Source organism: Scatophagus argus, chromosome 6 (genome assembly GCF_020382885.2).
Source record: "Scatophagus argus isolate fScaArg1 chromosome 6, fScaArg1.pri, whole genome shotgun sequence".
NCBI lineage: Eukaryota > Metazoa > Chordata > Actinopteri > Scatophagidae > Scatophagus > Scatophagus argus.
In genome coordinates, this window is record NC_058498.1 from 13,946,406 (window position 1) to 13,969,295 (window position 22,890).

A 22,890-nucleotide genomic window follows, 5' to 3' on the forward strand; every position below is an offset into this window, starting at 1 on the left:
TTACACTTGAGTTTACTATGTTACAGTTTCAGCAAAGACAAGTGCACAGAAATGTGTCATTTCCAGCTGCCATCCTTTGGCTGAAGAAAATGTGTTGCTACTTCAGCAACCGGTAAAAGCGGGTGTTTTTTTTTATTTAGCAGTTACTTGGGTCTGTGAATCAAATGTTATTATTTAACCACAAAAAAAACAAAACAAACACACACACACACACACAAAACCATTGCATGTGTTCATTTAACAAACGATACAATCACACTCTCCATACAGTACGCGTGTGTGTGCTTTGTGTCCAGCTGATCATGTGTCTCAGTGTGAAAGTGTAAAGAAAGAGGGGGTGCTGCCCCATGGATACCTGTGACCTGGTCGACGAGGATGCGGGAGGTGATGATGCGTCCGTATTGGGAGAAGAGCTGCTCCAGCTCCTTCTGGGTCATAGTCTTGGGCAGGCCGCTCACATAGAGGTTGGCGTCACGGATGGAGGCTGAACTGGGTCGTGCATATGACACCTGTAGGAACAGACACAGAGTCTTAGGGCTTGTATGAATAAATGGGGCTTAATAACATCCTGGGGAGGGACTTTAAATCTAAACAAGATTAAAGTGTGAGAGGAACAGGGATTTTGTGTGCGTGTGTGCGTGTGTGTGTTTTGAATTGGCAGAGGTGTGGGTCATTGGATCCACTGGGAGGAAAATGTGACTTCATTTTCTTAGTACACCTTGCCGTGGGGATTATCGTTGTCAGGAAAAGATTTAGCTGCTTAGAACACTGGAGAGATAACACTTGAGTCGTTTGCCGGGGGATGCAGAGGGAACTTTGTTCCCCTGAGTAGAAACCACAGGTGTTTTACTTTGAAAGGATAGCTCAGGTGGCCGGGGGAACAGGATTAATAGTATTAAGACATGGACCAAAAGTCTCTTCATTCATCCTATTGATTCAAAGACTATTCTGAATGAATAAGAGATGTAAGAGTTAATATTGTGTTTGCAGATGTATTTTTTAAGTCGAAATTAAATTAAGGTAACAGCAATCAACAAGTAACCAAAAGCCTTCAAGCTTTTCACCAAGTGCCATTAAGTCTTGTGAACCCTCAAGAGTGTATTTTACTGTTGAATTTTATTAAGCTGGTACATAGCACGTATAAAACCTTTAGCGTATACTCTTACATATTACTCTTACACACACACACACACACATAAATCTATTATTACATACTTGCCCTTGCAACACTCTCCTGGTCAACAATCTCACAGAGGGAATAAAAAGACTTCCTTTACTCACCCACACATTTTCACCCAATTCTTCATTGTCACATGCTACTCCTCCTCCGCATACATACATTAACACTTGTGCATGATCGCATGTCTGTTAACGTGCATACACACAGAGAACTTTTAAAAGCTATTTTCGTGCCATTCACATTCTCCTGCCTGAAATACAGTATGAATGTCGCGAATGACTGAATAGCTGGTTATACTGCGCCGTGCAGCTCCCAGCTGTAGCTTTTTAGCAGTGAACTTTAACTTGTCAAACGTTGTCCCAAACATCCTCATGTGTAGACCTGATTTTCCTCCAACAAAAGATGCATAAATTCCATTATTACTGCTGCTGACTGGAGCAGCTTTCCCTTGCAGTACTTTCATTACTTCTGACATGTGGAGACATAAGCCATCAAATAAGGTTAAAGTCAGGCAAATATGGAGGATATGCAGTCATATCCTTGAGCAACAGCATGGAAATCCTGCTGAACTCTAACAGTGGGAGAATGGGATTGGGAACAGCTGGCTTTCCCCACGTCTCACTTTTCTTTCACACTTCTTCCTCTCTGGTCCCTCTGCTCAGCTCCTCTGTCTTCCTCTTCCTCTCGGCACCTCTTCGCTTTTTGCTGCCTGGGTCTTTTCCTTCTGCTTCCCTCCTGCATGTTACCCCGCTAAATCTTCTCTCTTCTAGATTCTGCCACTTTTTGCTCCTCTTTTCTTCTCTGTGCAGCTTCCCCTCATTTTCGCTCCTTGTCAGCCAACTCCAGATGTCTAATCCATCAACACCTCCTCAAGCTGTGAGCGGTATTGTGCACAAGTGTGGTGTTGTGCATGCATGAAAGTAAGTGTGTGTGTGTGTGTGTGTGTGTGTGCGCACGGGAAAGTTAGAAAAAGTGTGTGAGATTATGTGCATGCATGTCACTGTGAGATCCTCTCACCTTTGGCATGCTGCTTCCCCTCACGCCTCAGTAAGAAAGCAGCATCGCTGACAAAATCTGAGGTGTCATGGTGGAGGAAACTGCAGCAGCGAAACCAACTCGAACACAGTACACAGAGACACATCGCCTGAGAGCATGTGAATCTGAAGGCCAAGCGTTTCCTCACAAGTGCAGTGGCAGAGTGTGGGAAGGGTGTGACATGAAAGAGCGCCAAACTTAATTTTAGAATTACCGTGGTGCCTTTTAATTTACCTTGTTACCCTTAGGGGTATTTGAGTCTGTTGTGGAGAGTGAAAGCAAGGAAAGAGGGTAGTGGGAGGGAGGAAATGAAGTGTGAAAGAGCGATAGCGCCAGACAGAGATGCAGAGTTGTCTTCTGTCATTACAGAGAGACTGCCTTTATCTCAGGAACAACTTGAGGCAACCTCTTGTGTCATGAGAGTGTGAGAGTGAAAATCTGTGAACTCAGACTGCTACACTCAAGAAAGACATCACGAATTTCAAGCTACAGTAATGACCTTCAACTTTTTCTTGTCTTTATATTGGAAAAAACCTATCTTCACTGAAATTCCCATGTTAACTGGCCTGCTTTAGTGTGTTGCTGTATTAAGAGCAGTCCTCCACGAGAGTACACCAAGTCCTTATCTTTTGACTTTTTGTTGGCTCAGCCAAACATCTGCAATCATAACCCTGCTTTGCTGAAACTACAATCTGTGATGTACGCGTTAAGTCGACTCGTCCATTAAACATTGCTACCCTCGCTAGTCAGCACCAGAAATACTATCTGTTTATTAAGCTAATTGTAATGTTGTTAACGTACATGTTGAAGCCATTTCTTGAGCTAAATGTATGCAGGACTCCAAACTGGTCCAGTAGGTGTCACCTATGTGCTTTGTGCCCCTTACAATATTGACAGGAACTTTCACTAAAGGGACAGAGGTTGTTGAAGAATGTGATTAATGATTTCAAATAGCTCTTGTACTATTAACTGCGCTCTCTGTGTTTCTTACCTTTAGACTGGTCAGTTAGTTTAAACTGTTTAAAGATCAAGGAAACTGTGATTCGGTCATTATGAACATCCCTTGTCATAATGATCGAATCATACATGTGCATTTGGACAACATGCAGAAATACAGACACCGACACCCATCATGAACACGTCAAACCACCACAGGCCAGGTCAGGCTGCGTACATTGTCCAGGGAATGGAGGGATTCTCACAGGGATTCCCCATTCACAACTACAGGCTAATCCCATCCTATTAGATTAGATTAGATTACATTAGATCAGATCAGATTAGATCAGAAAGCGAGAATCCAGGGATTACCACAGAGCAACAGATTACTGCCCAGCTTAAAGCCAACAATACGTGAGCCGTCATAGAGCAGAGGGGATGACGAGAGAGGAGAAAACACGATCAGGGGGAAGAGTGATGCTGGAGTTCAACATATGCAAAACCAATTGCTTGTAAGGTTTAATTTTTAGTCTTCAAAACATGTTTGGAGGAGGGACAGCACAGTGCTGGCATTGATTTATCTGTCTTACCTCTGTGACAACCACCAGCAAGCCTGCACATTAGTCATGCCATTAAAATGAAATAACTGAGCCCTCAATTATTTTGGAAAACATGCGATGATTGACGTGTTTCTTCCCTTTCACTCAGAGATATAATTTCTGCTTTACATGTTGACATTTAGAGAGTAATTAGCATATCAGCCATAGTCACAAGCTTTTTAATGTGTCTCTTTGATTTAGATGGGCTTTTTATTTCTGAAGCTCATGCATGTTAATCCCATCATGCCCTCCAGCTCATTCACTAACAGCATCACTATCTGAAAGGGCTTTGAAAGAAAGAAGAAAGCAGCCTCTTACTTCAAGTTTAGCATGACCATCGCAACTTTTTTAAAAACACTGTGATTGTAATTATCATCTAGCAATTCATTTTTATATTTCTCAGTAATGCCTTTCAGATATTGTTTGTGAAGCAACAAACACTTGGAAACAAGTGTTACATTCAGGCTTGTTTAGTTGGACACCACGTTAGTTACCTTGATTGTTTTGGTCTGAAGTCTGAGTCCATTTAACGTGTTGATGGCTTTCTCTGCGTCCTTTGGATCGATGTAGTTGACAAAGCCATAGCCCAGACTCTGTCCTGCAATGCCAGAAAGAGGGAAAGAAAAGCTTTTAACATGTTATCTCGATTCAGTAATTCTGTTTCATCCATTTGCTCACTGACAACAAGGAAGCATCTTAATTTATACTCATCATCCATGCTTTTGAGGGGGGGACAGAGAAGAGAAAGATCAACACTTTGCAGTTCTAAATTGTAATATGGTCCCATATTACACACCGACTAATTACTCTTCCATGCTTTGAATCTTGCAATCTATTTTTTTTTTAATTTTCTGCACTTTAAAGGGAAAAATGACAGTGACATTTGACTACTTATCTGTGTTTCCATCTTATTGTCAAGCATATTTGAAGCGAATTTTAGAAATGTTGGAAATAGGGAAAATGTGAATTATATGCATAATTTCCATCAACTAGTTTGGAGTGCAAGCATCTTTTGACCGGGCCTGGCAGTGTCAGGTTTTTTGATGGAGGCTGATGTGGGCTTAACCATGAGATGTCACTGGTGGACTCTGCAACCATTTTGAACTGCTCTGTTGTAACTAAATGCTTTATGTTTACCTTCTAATTTGACATTATCATGATACTTGGATGCTGATTGGATTCAGAATTGATTAAAGGTGATGATTAAAATCGATTTAAGGAATAAGGGGGGCGCTGTTTCACTTTTGATCCAAGTATATGGTGTGCCAAACCATTTACTGGTGTGAAAACAATGTAAAAACCCTAAACGGGATCAGCAGCCTGGACACGGCTGGTCCCCTGAAGTGGCCGGATACAGCCGGCAGAGCACAGTTTGACGACAGGGGATGACAGCTATTCTGACGATTACTGTGACTCCGGGGATGAGAAGACAAGGCAGGCGAGGACAGGAGAGATGTGGCAGAGAAGTGAGAAAAAGTCAGACCTAAGCAGCAGCCAAAAAATGTGTAAGGCCAGAATATTTTCGCACTGCACTCTGTGACTTGAGAATCAAACCAGAGGTGAGTGGGAAAAGACAAATCAAGATGGTTTGGTGAGTTTTATTTTGTTTATGTTCTATTTGAATGAAGTGTCAGCCGTCAGTTAAATGTTCTTTAAGTCAGAACATTTTCAGCAAAGGTGTACCTATCTTCCATTAAGTGGAAGTCTTTTCAAAAGTCTTTTTCAAAAAAATACAAAAACAACCTCAAGCAGGCATAAAAATCTTTTTGCGAAATTGTTTCCATCAACTTTAGCTAATGTGTCACTTCAAAATGTGCAAGTATGTTTATGGGATTGAAACATGGTCATCTGTTTCACTGACCAAAGTATGATCCCTTGTATCTTTTGCCTGTAAGACTGAGAATGATACTCAGCCCTTGCTCCCATTTGGAGACACCCTTGGAGACATACTTGGACATCATACATCTTTTCCTGGAAAATCCTTTGCAACAACTCTTCATCACTGCTGACAAGATCACAGTGACTCTTGCCCGGAGCACCTATAGTCTTGGTGTGACTTTTGTCAACCATGTGCCATATGAAGCCTGCTCTGTCGCCTAACCCTGCAGATCTGTTCTCCACAACATGTGATGAATGAGACGGCTTCTTTTCCAGGTCTGTTTATCCATTAAGGGGCTATTTTCAATACTTTCACTACTACTATTCGTTATCGGTTGCTCATTATATTGCTGATCTCTGAGTAGGAGTGAAATAATTCTACTGATGGATTTATTTTAAGTTGGTAAAGATAGAGGTGTCAATGACTGAATGCTTCCAACACGTCACTGTTTTAACTCAAATTCTCCCTGAAATGCTCCAGTAAATAAAGTATCACAACAACTACAAACATCATATTTGTTACTGTCTTTGCAGCTGTGCAAAAACCAAAAAAAAAAAAAACGACAAATACCACCCCCATTTCCCTCCAAGCTCCAAGTGTCTTAGATAGCAGACTCCCTTTGAGTGTGAAGCAGGCCTGACATCTCCCAGTGTTTCCCCGACAGATCAAGCCTTTCAACAGGCGTAGGACTTTAAGAGGATGCCTCCAGCCATCAGGGCCTTCAGTCCGCTAGTTTTCAACAAACAGCCCCTATCCACCAACACCACACACAAGCACAAAGAATCCCAGTCAGTTTAAGAGGAGCGGCATGCATGTATTCATGCTAATAGGAACAGACAGCGGTTAGTCAGAGACAAAGTGAATCACAAAATATGGAGCATGGCTGTTTCACAAAATAAATACATTTGGGCTATGGATATCACAGCACAGAACAGCTCAGCAGCGAGCAGTGGAAGGGCCAGGAGGGACTTGTAGTCCTAACATCAAACAGCTGATGATTTTCTCTTCTTCTCTCCTCTCCTCCCTCTTCTCCTCTGGATTAACTGTGGATTATCAGACGCTCTCTATTGTTAATTAAAAACCTGCCATCCTGAAGAGACTACTGCTATTTATAACTAACCCTCCTCTCCTGCCTCTCCTCCTCCTCTCTGAGTCTCAGATGACATCAGGTGTTAAGTTAGTCAGTTTAAATATAACTCACAAAATCGCTCTTTGTGGATTCTCTCCTTTATTAAATAGCATACACACCACAGAGACCAAAAAATATTGAGGATAAAGAAAACACGTATCAAAAGTAATTAACTGAATAAGTTCCAATAAAACATACATGTAGCTTTGGGTTGCCACTAAATCCACATGCCTCCTAAACTGTATTACAAATTACCCAGTAGTGTAGATTATGCAGACAAATTACGTATTTTCCCCTCTACAAGCCTACAGCTTGTAAAACTCCTCTCTGGCATTCACCTTCTCTCCCACCCTTGCCTCCCACTTTCCCATCACCTTCCTCACCCTTCTCCCTCATCTTCAACAAGAAATGTGAGGTTCGACAAGCGGAGCTACCAGAAGGTTAGCTGAAAATGAAGTGTGCTGGCGGAGAGCACTCATGCAGGGCGGTCGAGATGGGCTCGCTGGTGCTTAATGGTACTGAGAATCTTAGCACTCATGGAGTAGTCCAGGCAGACAAATGGGGCCAAACCAGCAGCCTGCTACAATTCACTGTAGGTCGAATGTCTGTATGTCTGCGTTGGCTTGCATACAAGTTAATATGCAAGTGTGGGCAAGCACATGAGTCAGCAATGGATTATAGCCTTGCAACAAACATAATAGTCTATTTACTCTGATTACAGGCCTGATCAATGTGGAATTCAGCTACACATATATGATGTGTTTATGTTATGTTAAGTTTGTGTGTATACAGTTTGCAGTGTATACAGTATGCATGGGGAGCTTAGGCTGTTGTTGGCATATCTCGCATCCCCACTCTTCTCTTCACTCTTGCTTTGGCAAGGCTGACGGACTCCAGAGCCGGGGGCTGGTGGGGTGGGGTGGGGGGGTGGGGGAGGGGGGGGGGGGGGGGGGGGCAAGGCTCGCTGACTGGCATCAGTCCCCAGGTGAAAGGGAAGATGAGGGAGAGACAGAGGGAGACATCTGCCTGTAGCATCAGGAAGGATCCTGAAGGGATTCCACCAACCATTTCCAGCCTGATAGGGAGCTGCTAACAGCAGGGAGGCACTGGTAGGCTGCCTGGAGTCTGCACGGATGGGTGGGAGAACTACGCCAACGCACCTCACAGATGCACACACGTGTGTGCACACATGCAAGTAAACGTGTAATCACTCAATCACAGAGGCACACAGAAACAAACATAAGCAATAAAGTATGTCCTTGCAGCAGGGCAGTGAGGAGTGGAATGGCTGGCAGCCAACCAGTGGATTGTTGTTTGTGAAGGGGGGTATTGTACTTACTAAACCACAACTTCCATTCTTTATCTTATGTATGCACGTGCAATCATATAGGCGAGAATACTACCCGACGGAGTTCTCCGTCTGTAACCTCCAATATCCACGCAGAGGCAACAGGCAGGCATTGTGGCTGGCTTCAACCTGTCATAGCACCTGCCTTGTCCACCTCAACACTCCCCAGCAGATTCAGCCCTGCATGCTGCCTGCATTTGCCTCACACCATCACAGTACCCTTCTGTTCTGGCTCAGTGCACCAACGGTTAAGCGCAGTTTAGGATGGCACAGCGTCATTTAACTTAGCATGGTGTCTTATTGGAATGCAAGAATGAGGCCAGCTCAGACTGCCTCACATTATTAGAACAATGGACCAAATGCATTACCATAAAGTAAAGATGAAGCTAAAGGTGATATTGCTAAAGCTGCTTGTAAATTCTAGCCACATATTTAACTGTTCTGCAAGATCAAATCTCACTGCAAAAGTAATTTTCAATGATATGTCATCTATCAAAGTTGCTTCACTGCTGCTGAATAAGAGTCATAAAAATTTAACATAAGCTTATAGACATGATGTGGACAGAATTCAAAAATACATGTAGGGGATATTGCTTTACACCGAATGTCACGAATCAGTCCTTCAAGAAGAGTCTGAGAACCACTGACAGAATTTACAGGCAGAGACCTTCTACTTATATTTTAAAATGACAGAAAAATAACTTGAGAAAAGTACTGCATCTGAGCCAATGCATAGAAGCTATTAAAAATGCATGACAAATAGCCTCTAATGGGGTTGTAGCTAACAGAAAAATCAGCCTTGTGCTGATCAATTACCTTAATGGATACATTAACTTATATATTTTAATTGTCAATTAAAACCAAGAACCCAAATGATGCATTGCTCTTCATAATGGCCTTTTAATGAGGTTAGATGTTCATTTGCCTTTGATTCGTCAGCTACTCAGAGTGCCAGTTGGGCAAATTCTACAACAGTCAAGAAAATGCTTGGCAGCAGTGAAAGGGGGCTTCTGAATAATAATAATAAAAAAACATGTAAATTTAATGATGGCAGAGGTCTTGTAATAACAAATGTCCCCAAATGAGATTTCTGTGAAGTATATAAAACTAAGAATCTAAGGGTTTTTTATGATATTATATTGTATGGATACAGTATGTGTGTGTATTTGTGCAAAAGATGTCATCAGCCTACAGACTGTATAAGTATTGATAACAGTATAGATCTCTAGTGCTTTATCATATAGAGCCATATCCAGTTATACAGTTAAACAGGCTAACTACACTGGTTGTGGGAGTGTGGAGGGGCTAATTTGGTCAGACCATTTGTACAATCTGACATAAATTGTATAGGGAGGTGGGCATGTTTTTCAGAGGTAAAATCACTGCTATTTCTAGTGAGAAGCTCTTTGGTGCATTAGCGAGGTGTTATGACTAAGCCATTATTTGTTTCCTGAGGAGCAGCAGGTTGCCCAATGTGTGAGATGAGAAAATGAGTGTACTTTGAGCGGGTGTCCTGCCTGCTGGCCCCACTATGTAATTTCACCTTTCCTTTCCCCCTTCTGTGCGCACACACAGATACTAGATAATGAAGCTGCACACAACATACCTATGCAAAGTGACATATAGGTACATAAAAAGGCACCAACAAAAGCAAAATAGATGAATACATGACTGCACTGAATATACAGGCACATAATCAAGTTAAACATATTCATGTATAACACTGTGAGCCACACAGCTACATAATCATACGGCGTAACGTACACATGGTAAGAGACTCCGGTTGCATATTGCCTGCCATTATTTTGTGCCTTTTTGTTGTATTATGTGACTAAGAGCCCTGTACTGCAGACATGAAAGCATCTTCATCTCCTGCTATCATGAGGCAAGGCTCACATAACAGACTATAGACTCTTTGATCTAGAGTGGTAGCAAATGAAACACACAGCCGCAAGAAGCCTTTATTTTACTATGTACCTCCCTGCAATTTATTGCTCTTAATGCTGTGCTCTGAATAGTGTTAAGTTCAAAGTCTGAAAAAGTTAATTTGAACTGCTGACACTGTGCTGTCAAAACAGACATTATAATGTTTTAGATGGAGTAAAGGCATTCTGTAGTGGTGATACAACTGCCACCTTGGTCAAATTTTGCTTCAAATAATTCACTTAATTGTCCTCTGTTCCTGTGTGCTTTTATAATTTTATTATTGTATTGCAGAAAAATAGGAACTGTATGTAGTACATGCTGGCCAACAAACTGAAAAAACTCTGCATGAATTAGACAATTTAACAACATGAAATACATGATAAGATATTATCCGTGTGAAGGAATGGGATCTTTTAAAGGCTAAAAGCAGTGAAATCTGCCTGTCATTCAGAAGTCACGTGTGGACAGAAGCATGAAAAGCAGAGAGGGAGAGTTACATCTTGCAAGGATCATCAGGACTCTGAGCTGGTGATGCCAACACCCCTTGAAAGATCCAGCCCCTTCTCTACAAAAATGGGCACAATCCATTCGGTCAGCCTCGAATTTATCAACATTTTAAGATGAGGCGGAGGAGAGGAAAAAAAAATTCACGTTGTCAAAATAAATGTCACACTCGCTGCTTCCATCCTCTCCCCTCCTCTGACGTTTTGCCCCTTGCTGCTGCAGAAACATGAGCTAGTGCTATTTTTGATGGGCCAATGCTCCCCAACATTTGAAAAGGTGCCCTGTCACCAGCTTCATGTCAAAATAAACTACACTTACCTTAAAGAGGGTCAACTCCATATTGGAAAGGGACTTGTGCAAGTTTATAAAAAGAAAAGAGAGAACAAAAGACTACAGAGCCTCAAATACTTGCAATACAGTTACAGCATATCATGTGGTATGTATTCAGCCTGTTTAACTAACTAAATTCATAAACAGAGACACGTCCCCCGCACACATGCATCTACTGTAGATCCCTCTCCCACTCACTCATTCAACACATCTTTCCCTCCTGGGTTGCTAAGGTAGCAGCCACTGTTGCAGTCAGGAGGCTCCCACTCTCAGTTCCCAAGGCCTTGCTTCCACCAACACATACGCATAGACACACACTTGCCCACATAGAGGCTCAGGGACAAGCACACAGACACGTAAACCACCCCCTCATGGTGGCTCCCTGAGCCTAGGGGCCAGTGGACTGCAGCCTGCAGTGTGTGGGCTGGTTGGCTGGCTGTGCAGCTGAGAAATAGAAGGCAAGCTGACAGACAGAGAAGCTCCGTTAAGTCTTGGATAACCCTGTTACGTCAGGATTGTCTACTCTGCTGCACCTGCTTGGGCTCAGCAGAGAGTGAGCAGGCCCTCAAGCCCTTAGCCGTCCATCCCTGGCCCTGCAGCACACATGCTGGGGACAAAGGGACCGTCTGGCTCTGTCCTGCCCAGGTAGAGTGGAGGGTCGGAGGGCAAGGAACCTGCCCTGAGGCACATTCAACTTCTGGATCTGAGGCCGACACAGGGGACAGTCACAACCTCTGTGTTCCATGTAAAGGGCACTCAGATTGGAATGAGAAGGGACAGAGGTAGTCTGAAGTGAGGGTCACAGGAGGAACAGTGCAGCCAAGCAAGCTCTCACGATGGCCAATTCTGGGTCTTAAGCAGAGGGAGGAGAAGACTTGGGGGAGGGAGGGGGGGTGCTAAGAGGAGAGAGACAGGACATTCGCTGGACCTGGGACTCTGAAACTTTAATGTGTGTCTGGCTGCTTGTGTCTGCACTTCTGAGCCTGGCAGCTCTCCTAATACCTGGCTCTGGAGATGTCAGATCCTTTTTTCATCTCTTTTCCTGTCAGTGTTGTTCACGCTATCTTCAGTGTTCAGCCCATTTCTGGTTGAGATAAGTGCAGCCTATATATGAGATCTAAACACTGCACAAGATCTCCTTCACCATGATTTCAATAAGGATTTAAAAAGTTTCTGTTGTTTGTCACCACATAGAACAACATTTGCATTTGTGTGGTTTTGGTGACCGCGTGACCTCAAATAAAAGTTAATAAAATTAAGCCTGGTCTCAAATAATGGTTGACATAAATAAACAAAGGCAAAAAAAAACAAACACCAAAACAAAACAAGGATGAATAAACTCTCAGTGCCTGTTATGTAATGTGCATGCCAGCTGAGCATAATGTACATTTTGATGGTTTTATAACTCTGCTAATTTCAACAGTATAGATCATTCATCTGAAGTATTGTTATCCTATTTTACTCACTGAGATTGTACTCTATGTATGGTGATGTCTCAGCTAAACTGTATTTTGTATTAATGTACCACCTAACATATGAAAAGGAAATTAAAATGAAGAGATTATTTCTACTGAAACATTAGAGGACTTTTAATTGTTGGGCTTGTGTTAACAGTGTAACAACAAACAGACAAACAGGAGCAGATCAGAAAACAAGGAGGCTTTCTACTAAAATATGAGCAAATTTGCTGATCAAACACAGGGAATTTAAAAAAAAAGGCCTGTCTCTAATACAATCCGGCTCCAAATAAAGGCTGAGTAGTGTCTGCAGTTGAGGTAAACAAAGGCCATGACCACTGTTTGAAGAAATCCGGCAAATGGGTCTTACAGTCAGAGTTAATGGTGAATTTTGTACCCATGATGTGAAAAACAGCTCAGCTTGCTTTCTGAAGCACTAAGAGAATCTGCTTTGCTCCCGAGCGAGGTCTCAATGTATATTTCAGGAGCAACAAAGAGCTGTGGGTAAACTGAGGTTTATATGGTGAATATTTAAGCTTCACCTTTTTAGACTGACAGACCTTGTGCAGGAGCTAAGCTCCACCTGTCTGTCCTTGCAGATCAAGGTTAGATGCATATTTTATGTTTGCAATATTTGTGGTTGCACTTGAAGTTCCATAACAAAAGTGGAATGACAATGAAAGTAATGAAAGTGCACTTCTTGCACCAGTCTTGTGTATGCAAAACAAGCCAAATCCAGCAAACGTGAGATGTTTGTTGCACCTACAGTTTTATAAATAAGGCTTACCGGTCCTTATGTAAGAACCAGGTTTGCAGCAGGCTTTCACATGGTACTGAAGCTGCCTCCTGTCAGTGGCGCTATGGCTTGAACTACTCCACAGCTGACATCACAGTCCATCTATTTTTCATAGCCAACATCTGCTTGGCTTGCTACATTGTCACTATGATTTGCATCAGCTCCCCAGATTCCATGTATAAAACCAACACATGGAAGGTGACTAGAGTAGGTGTACAAAAAGGTTCAGTCAATGTGCTCTGGGATGATGTCTTTACAGGGTTTGATGTAGAGAAAAGAATAATTTCTTCTGAACAAAACATGTTGTTGCCATTATAAAAGTCAAGGCAAATAAGCAAATTCTGTGTCTTTCTGAGGACAAAGGTAACTCAGGCAGTCAGACAGGGGCAGACACACAGTAGCTGCTAAACATGGTGACATGTTTACTCAACAAGCAATTAAAATATCCTGTCTAACTCTGCAGAGTACAGCTCTTGAGCTTTTAGGTACTGTAACTGTACTGTGCAAAAGGTGCAACATGAGGATCCAAAAAATGACTGTCCATAAAAATAGAAAATCCTTTCAGCACCCCTTTCAATGCAATCAATTTTTGTTCCAGAATGAAAAGCCATTTTTTCTCCTATGTGTCATTATGAAAACAGATACATTAATTTATTGAGCAGAAGTGCTGCAGATGCAGTTAACATATTTACAAGAATCAGTCACTTCCATTTCTAAGTGTGTGTGTGTGTGTTTGCATCGGTATGTGAATGCGACTTCATGTTGAAAGGTCCACATACATTTTTCTTCCTAGCTCTCCATAGGGATACGTATCAGTAAAGAGCGGCTGCTTCCACCATTGAATGAGATGTGGGCTTTCACACTGAGAGTTTTGAGCTTAAATAAATGTTAAATAGAAATAAAGTACAGTAAGAGTTGTAAGTAGAACCATCTATAGTGCACAATGTCTCAAACCCATCCAGCAATTATCATTAGATTTAGTTTATGTAGGCTTCTCTCTCCGTCTGTAGAGGACAAATGTAAAAGCTACTACAAGCTGCTACAGTATAAGCACTTAATTCAAACAACAAAACTCTTAAGATATCTTCTAGTTAAAAGTTCACTGGCAGATGGTAAATTCACAGGTGGAAGCCCAGGGGTTATATGCAAGCATGTGTGGGCTGCAGCTAGGTGCATGTAACCTAGCCCTAAATAAAAGATTAACCTGCATGTCCCTGCTGTGTTATGAGAGCACCAGGCAGCGGTAGTTGTGCAAGCAGACAAGAAGGAAGGTAGGCAAGCAGGCAACCGTGTGGGGAGCAAGAAAGACACCCAGAGGTGGCTTTTCTACCAGCTGAAGTCAGTCAGGGTGACAGACAGAGCTAGAATGTCTATGCCTGCCTGCACCCACCCAACACTCACGCCAGGCTGGCGTCATTGGAGCTGACAAGAGCAAGTCCGCAGGAAGCTGAGAGGACGTTGAGGACCTGTCTGTCTTTCCTACCTTTCAGAGGCTCATGTGCTCACACCTTGTCAGCAAATGCTCACAAGCTGGCCAAGCCACAAACACTGAGGCGAAACATATCGTGAGATGCAAGTTAGCAAATACTCATGAGTGGTTTCTTATGAAAATAATTGCATTTGTCTGCATTTGAAATACTATATCTGACACAAATGTAACTTCCCTTACTAGTGGTATGGATACCAAAAGGCCGCTTGAATCGGTGAATTCGTTGGCAGAATCCGTCGGTCTTGTAATGATAAAATATTGAAACTATTATTCAAGTACACGTTTTAAAATTCATTTCAAATTTCAGTCAGTGAATTTATTGAAATTGTCAAACTTTGTTCTATACTCATCCACGCTCCACACTGCATAATAGAATATGAAGGCCTTAATATTCCTATCAGTATGAATAATAAATATGTAGCTACAGCACAGTCTAACTATCAAGATAGTTTCATACTGACATCTCAGCATAGTTTAAAAAGAAATCCCCCCTTGTTCTCAGAAATGTGGATAAAAATGTCTCTTTCTCACCCCAACGTACAGATGTTGATGACAGATGAGAAAGGGAGGGTACAGATGTATATATCAGCCTAAAAAAAGATGTCTCTTTACTTCCCACCATCCTTGCCTTTACCCCTCCCTCTCGCAAACCTGGCTTAGTCTGTTAATGATTTGGATGACTGTTAAAGAGTATAGAGTCTGTTGGCATTCCCTGCTTGGAGAGGGGAACTGTGCTTTGTTAGCCTAAAAGGTTGCACGAGGAAATTGCACCCATGGGAGAGCAAGACAGGCACACACCACAGGGGGAGATAGAGGGAGGGCAGGATTTATTTATAACTTTTTTTTCTTTTTTAGCGTTGACGCTAAGTCATCAGAGAGACCTTGTAGTGCAGAGCAGAGAAGTACCCTAAATGGTTTAGAAGTGAGCGAACAAACATTTCTACCTCCATCTCATTCCCCACTCAGGGCTCGAGCAAGTTTACAGCAATTCTGTTTGTTTTTTTTAAACTCTCTCCAAATATCTGCTGTTAGCTTGCTTCCTCTGCTTGGCAAATCACACTTGACGGGAAAATCAGGTGGAAAGAGAACATGGTGGTGATGATGATGATAGCATGTGGTATCCCAGTGTTATTTTTGTTCACACCACCCTCCATTATCCTAGTGTATTTGACTCTCAGGCTCCATTTTGTGGCCCATTACAGAGGAAGAGGAAGATGGTCCTGAAGAGGAATTGTTGAGGTTCAGAATAAGCTTCAAAGACCAAGAGCGCAGAAGGAGACAGGAATGGCTGGGCCAGTGGCCATCTCTGGTTTAGAGTCAAAATTGTCACCCTTATTGGCCTTTCAGTTGTACTTCATCTATTACAGGAAATACAATTCTGTGAACATGTTCGTGTACATATCTGGGTATGTGTGTGTTTACTCGCTTCGCCCGCTGTCTGAGAGTGGCTTGGTGATCTAGGCTGCCTGCCTGCCTGCTTGGTGCTCTTTAATGAGATTATCAGGAGAAGAGTGTCAGTAAGTAGGATCTAAAATGAAAGCCATTATGGAGCATTATCACAGAGCTGCACCCCCTCTCCCCGCACCCCTCCCATCTGCTGTATGGCCACCCACACAGCCACTACGCCCAGATTACAGGCATGATTAGCACCGCGAAGTGCTGCTTAATTTAAACACCTCTGGAGAACATGTGGCACTTTGCTGCCTTGCTGAGTCACAGTGATTGGACACAAACAGAGGGCAGATGGATCTCTTCTTGTGGAAGACGGTGCATGCAATCCACTCAAACACTTGAAATGATGTTGGAGTTTAGGCTTGTGTTTACATGTGTGTCCACATTCAGCACACAGTATGTGGCCAGTCTGTTGTTCCCACACCTGCCTTTCGGTCTTTTTTGTATGTGAATAGTCATGTCACCTGTACGTCTCATCACATGTGTCTTTCTGATAAGTGTAAATATGAGAAAAATACTGTGACATGTGAACAATAACATCTAGATCACGATAATCTTATAATATGTGGTTTGTGGTGGAATTTACAACTTAGGCAAGAGTATTACACCTCAAATGCAGGGCTTTGTAGTGAATAGGACGTCCAGTCTTTAAGTCCTGGATCAGAGCTGTTGAAACTGTCAGAATAGATAGCAAGCACCTAAATCCGTTCCAGCTGTGGGGGAGCTCCGTATATGAGCTCATCTTATGAGCTTCCTTCCGTTTCCTCTTTCCTTCTGAGGAACTGCCCTTTGGGGGGCCATCGCAAAGAGCACTACATTACATCATAACTTCTCCCAATTGCTACTCGTGAGTTTATCAAGTTATCACTGAAAGCCTTTTGATTTCAGTTTAAGAGACTGTCCTGTTTTTTACTTCAGTGTAATACATGCTTCTTTATGGGCTGAGAAATCCTACAAACGAAACCCAATGTGTGTACCTCAAATAATATGAAGGCCAAACAGATTGTTTTCTTACTTCATAAAAAGTGAATATTTTGGGACACACAAGCAGTGCAATATCCCAGTACAACATAAACAGTCTTCATAAACTGTTCAGTACCTGTGATCTTGTCACGAACCAGCTTGCAGGACTCAATCTCGCCGATGCTGCCAAACAGGCTGCGGAACTCCTCCTGGGTCATGTTCTGGGGCAAGTAGTTGACAATGAGGTTGGTCTTGCTGTCGTCATTTGTCGGGCCAGTCTGCATGGGCGAGGGGCAACCGCGGCTGTTGGTGGTCGGCCCGTTGGCTGTGGTGCCTCCTCCGCTGGGGCCATTTGTCACTGGGGCCTCCATGTTACTGATGATCTGGAGCAGGGCAGGGAGGAAGGAGGAAAAAGAGGCAGCGGCAAGGAGAGGAACAGTGGAGAGAAAGGGCCGGGAGGAAGAAGGAGAGAGACAGCATTCTTTAACAAAGGTTTCTATATTGTATTCAGCAATTTGGAACTCTGAATAAGCAGTATGGCATTCATCACTCTAACAAAGTGGTTACTTTTAAAACCAATTTTTCTTTTTCTAAAAAGCATGACTTTTGTTGCATTAAGTCAAACCAGTAGGCTGGGTGAACATGGCTTTTAAAGGCCTATTTCCATATACTGAAAAACATACCTAAAAGGTTTTAAACAAGCACTGTACATGCAGTAAATCACTGTTGCCATGCAATTAATTCTTACAGGCATTCAAATGTTACAGTTTGTACTGCAGAACTGTAGAACAATTTGGAATATTACTTTTTACATTAATTGGGTAATAAGACAATACATAATGAGATGACATAAATTAATCAGCCATGTGAGGTTTTGCCCAGATTTGGGTTGGTTATTTGCTGCAAAAGAATGAGCAGGACTGCTTTACAGTAATTCTGTATTAACCAGACTTTGCACCATTTTAAGGCAGAGTAAATAAGTAACTTGTTGATTTAAATTAGTGAGCAGTTACACTGTCACCATATTATCAAATCTCTGTTCTGGTGGAAAAGAAATGGCCTCTCATATAACAATGTCTGTAAACATTTAATCAAAACATTGCAAAACTGTAATGCAGAATCAGAAACTAAACATGTAATAAACACACTGTACACTTTCTCAATCGCTAAACACTGAAAAATACGACAAACACTGGACACAGAGAGGATAAACCACCAAATACGACAGTAAGGGGCGCCTCTGAAAGGTTCTCTGATAGCTGGGACGGAGCAGCCCCTCGGCTCGCTGTTTGACTGCTGATGCTGCTGCTGTGACAGGGAGAAGTTTGCATTTTCATATCTGGTTTTGCAGAGCAGCATTACGACCAGAGTGTTCTGGACAAAACTGTGAGTTTGGTGAGGAAAAAACAGTGAAAAAAGGTGAGAAAGAGCGAGAAGCAAAAGTCGGAGGAGGAGGGAGCCAGGTTGCACTTTGCTTTTCTAAAAGAGCACTCTGATGCATACTTAATACAAATGCTTATTCTGAGCGGACATTATTCTCCAACAAAAGCAACATGTGAAGGGAAATTATTCATACATTTGCACAAAAAAAACATTTGTTTGATCAAATGAATGTCTTTGGTTGGGTATACGTGTGTGTGTGTTCAATGTTTCGCAGATAGAAGGAGTAGAGATGACTAAATGTAATCACCAAACGGTGCGAAGATAAAACAGGAAAAAAAACAAGATGGATGCACTCCTCCAAAGGCACAGAGAGCATCATTCTGTCTCGACTCATGCTTGACCAGACCAGGAGACAGTAAACTGACTACTGACCGAATGTTTGTTTGCTTGGATTTGTCCTGCGGTGTCTGCTCGCACTGATCCTGTGGTCCCTTATCATGGGACAATAGTGATTCTGATTCTGCATATAGTACCATAGTAAACTATAGTAAATCCCTAGAAAAAAGCCTGCTCATGTCTCTGCCTGTTTCAGCGCAAACTCACAAGTCTCGATCATATTGCTGCACAAGCCACTGTAATGACCTAAAATGCTAAAACACAAATTAAGATGCAAATATTCTTTAATCTGATTCAATCAAATTTTTAAAGCCATCACTCAGATCTCTCCCTTTCCCCTGTTCAACCATTCAGCTCTCGGTCTATTTTTAACTGTTCTTAAGTACACGCAGGCAGGCTGTACTTGGAAGCAGGGCTGGTTTTAGCAAGGGAGGAACGGCGTACAAGTCAGATTTCGCTCTATTTCGGGATTATCAAAAGACTGGACCTGTGTTCTAATAATATAGCTCAAAGCAGAATTTAAAAATTTCCCATTTTGTCCAGAAATAGTTTTCAAGACCATTTCAGACGTTTACAATGCATGTACTTCTCAGCTTTAATCACTTTACTTTTATCTATCTACCTCGTGTAGTGGTAAGCAGAGATGGTGATAAATGAAACAGGCAAATAACTCTTTAGTTACCAAGCAAATATACTGACATATACTACTAACATCAACACAGTATCCAGTAGAATAATGTGTTATTTATTCAGAATCGGAACTATGCTGTTATGATGTTGAAGACTGAGAAGAAGATGATGACTATGACTGAACCGGGGAGTGAAGTGTCTGTGTCTAAATAAGTACACAAGCAGTGTAATGGGATACCATACGGGGGCTTACATGGGTTGAAGCATCCATTTGTTTGCTGGCTTTAAAAAGACCTTTCAAAGAGGCTGCTTTTCAGATTATTTAATGTTCTTCTTTTGCTCTAAGTGTTTAGGAGCAGCACCGACAAAATGTCAGTCTTGAATCTGTTTCCATCACACACACACCCACTCACACACACACACACTCACTCGTATGCGTGTACACACTTTGCATTCACACTCTGCAGTGAGCAGAAGAGCACATACACACACACACAGAACAATGGCCCAAGCCCACAGCAGAAAACAAACAGACAAGGAGATGTCTAAAAGCTCTCAAGATGAGAGCTGCATGCAAATTGTTCTTTTGACAGTATCCTTTCCTACTCACTCACCGCTCTACCACAACAGAGACACAAAGACAGACCAAGAAAGACGGGCGGGGGAGAGGAAGGAGAGAATAGTATCTAGCCATAACAGTGTTGATTGGAGAGGGCCTTATTAAATCTGTTTACATTCCCTGCTGGGCTCCATTCTGTCAGAGAGACTTTCAACTCCATGGGATGCTTTCTGAGGAGTTTTTACACCAAAATGGCTGCCTCTAATTAACGGGGACCTGGCGAGTCCCAGTGGCCAATTATATTCCTCTCCTTGTCCCTGCCCACCAGCATTTGTGCTGCTCAGCAGTCCACTTCATGTTGGTTGTGAACACTGTGGCTGCCCGTGCCCTCCCACTGTGGAGCCTAGTGCTGTGGACAGAACACACTGCATGTCCTGTTGACGCAGTACAACACACACCCTCTCAAGCTCTCAGGCTCAAGATGCAGCTTCTTTTACTCACAAGCTATAATTCTACTCATGTAGAAGGAAAATCCAGCACTGGAGTTCTAGCTAAAAGTTATACATCTGGACAGCGTGCAGCTGTTGGAAACAAATGTGTGAGATAGTGTCAGCTGGCATTTAGAATAAACGGTTTCTGTTTAAAGTTGAAATATAGAAGATGATCATTCTTAAAACTGGCATCTCAGGAGTGATTAACTGATTTGTCTTGACTCAAACAATACTGAAGCTACAGCTGCGCTAAAGCAAAGTGTGTGGGAGGGGACGATTCATTTCTAACGAATGCTGGAGTGCTCAGTTTGGGGGGTGTTGGGCGGGGAAACTGTTGTAGTGGGAAACTTGAGTGAGTCTTGATGCGTTTGCAAGGAAGCAGAGGTCCATCAGAAATGCCCACGGGTGCAGCTTTGCATGTATTAATGAAGGCTAAACAGCAGCATAAACGTGGTATAAATACTAAAACAACTGTACATAGAAATTGAAACATTTGCAACTTTATTTACTGGCTTCCTGAAATATATATACAGTGAACAAACAAGTCAGCAGCTGAATATTTCACTCATCTCTGCGCAGCTTCCTCTACCCTTGCAACCCCAAGTCTTTCCCTCCTGCCCTCCGTCTATTTCCCCATCAATCTCTGCTCCAGATCCAGCTGTCTCAGTCAGCAGCATCACCAGCCAGAGCATATTCATGTGAACACAGTTCAATATCAGATCATATTACTTCATGGGTGTGTAAAATGGCTTGGCCATCCATTTGGCAGCAGTAGTCTCCTTACCATCTTTGGCTGTGTCAGCAATCCCTTCTCTGCCCAGCCCTGGAGCTGTGGGAGCTCTGCCTGACGCCACTGTGTCTCTGTCGACCCCTATGGAGCGGAGCACAGGGAGGGAGGGACGCACAGCCCACCGTCAACATCATATACTCACTTTACAAAGTAAGGGTTGTAGTGGGATTTGGGGAATGAAGGGAGGGGGGTTTGAGGTGATGGGGTGAATGGCGGCTCACGAGAAAATTACACTTATACCTTTTTACAGTCACTGCACCAGTAAGACTGAAACAAAGACAGGTGGCTCAGGATTTTTGTTTTTGGTTGAGATTAGTGATTTATAGTTGGGGAAAAATAAATTGGGCTGGCGATCAAGATTTGGAAAATTGTGTGATTCAAATGCTGAAAATTTCATGCTGAAAATTGAATTTTTAAGAGATAGGGTTAAAAATATTATTTCTTCAGCTGTTTCAATTATTTGAGTGGACTGAATAAAACTGCATGTGTGTGTTAAAGCTGGCAGATTGGTGTGGTGGCTGCAATGACCTTGGCAGAGTTTATAATGAGGGTTTCCCTCTTGCTCTCTGTGGGTAAACAAGCCTGTGGTTGAAGAGACAGAAATGCCACAAATGAGCAGGAAGTCTGTTCACTAGCTCTCCAGAGCAGGGGGCTTAAATGCCTGCAGCTATCTACGGGTGCTACAAGCAGCCAATTTAGCAAGAGAGGAAGAAGAGAAGAGGGATGACCTCTGCCTTCATTTACTCCTTCAGAGAGATGAAGAGAAGGAGTGAGGGAACGGATGGGAGGAGGAAGAAAAGGCAAGGACTGAGTAATGGGGAAGACACTTTCAATACTTCAAAGAAAGGGGAGAGACAGAGGTGGGGGAGGAGAGAGAGAGTCTGTACATGTTCTGTTGTCAATGTGTCTTGTAAACTTAGGCAGGAATGCATAATGGAGGTCTAAATGAGAGTGAACTGTCAGTCTGAAAGGCAAAAAGAAGATACAGAGGGCCAGAGAGGTCAGGGTAGAGAAGAGGATGAGGAATATGGTTTCTCTTAGCTGACAGGTAATGGGGAATATTGAGGTATTTTGGGGATGAACATGTAGAAATATCAAGTTGAGCCACCTTTGTTTTAGTCTGGTGAGAAGCAAATGGTTGTGTAAAATATTAAAACTACCTTGTTTTTTTTTTAAAACTGACTGAGACACTATTGGTTACAAACATTGGGCTTTTTGTTTAAAATCCAAATCAATTACATGTTAACATTTTCAAGCTTTTTGCTGTGTTAGGTTAACCTTATAGAGGAGCGCCCAAGAGCGGACAGGAATGGGGCCTTGGGGCTGAGGTGCCCACGCTAGCTACAGTTTGCAGCCACCACTTGAAGTATAGTGGACCAACATTCATCTCATCAAGAGGGCGGAGGACAACATACTGTACAGGCTGTGGTTAAACGTAAAGTTGAAAAGCTACCCTGAAAAAAGAAAATGTTAGGCAGAGGTGAAACATCAAAAGCATTTTTCACCCATTCTGCAAAGCCGTCATTTTACATACTACGTCAGTGCGGAAGGGAATGGTGTGTCGCAGCAAGCAGACAGTGCAGTGTTATCGTGGCATGTGCAAATGTGGTGATACAAA

The 22,890-nt window shown here is 42.5% G+C and overlaps 2 protein-coding genes across 9 annotated transcripts in view; one reads left to right on the forward strand and one right to left on the reverse strand.

Annotated features, from left to right (window-relative positions):
- agbl4 (AGBL carboxypeptidase 4) overlaps nt 1-22,890 on the forward strand; it is a 366,309-nt gene that overhangs the window by 65,351 nt on the left and 278,068 nt on the right. The gene's annotated exons all lie outside the window — the stretch shown is intronic.
- elavl4 (ELAV like neuron-specific RNA binding protein 4) overlaps nt 1-22,890 on the reverse strand; it is a 79,045-nt gene that overhangs the window by 27,678 nt on the left and 28,477 nt on the right. For all 7 annotated transcript variants that reach the window (XM_046390785.1, XM_046390779.1, XM_046390780.1 and 4 more), the window contains exons 2-5: nt 21,267-21,353; nt 17,160-17,406; nt 4,245-4,348; nt 356-509 (exon numbers count right to left, since the gene is read on the reverse strand). In XM_046390785.1, coding sequence (XP_046246741.1) covers nt 356-509; nt 4,245-4,348; nt 17,160-17,406; nt 21,267-21,269 — 508 coding nt within the window. In that variant the 5' untranslated portion in view covers nt 21,270-21,353. The remainder of the gene's footprint in view (nt 1-355; nt 510-4,244; nt 4,349-17,159; nt 17,407-21,266; nt 21,354-22,890) is intronic.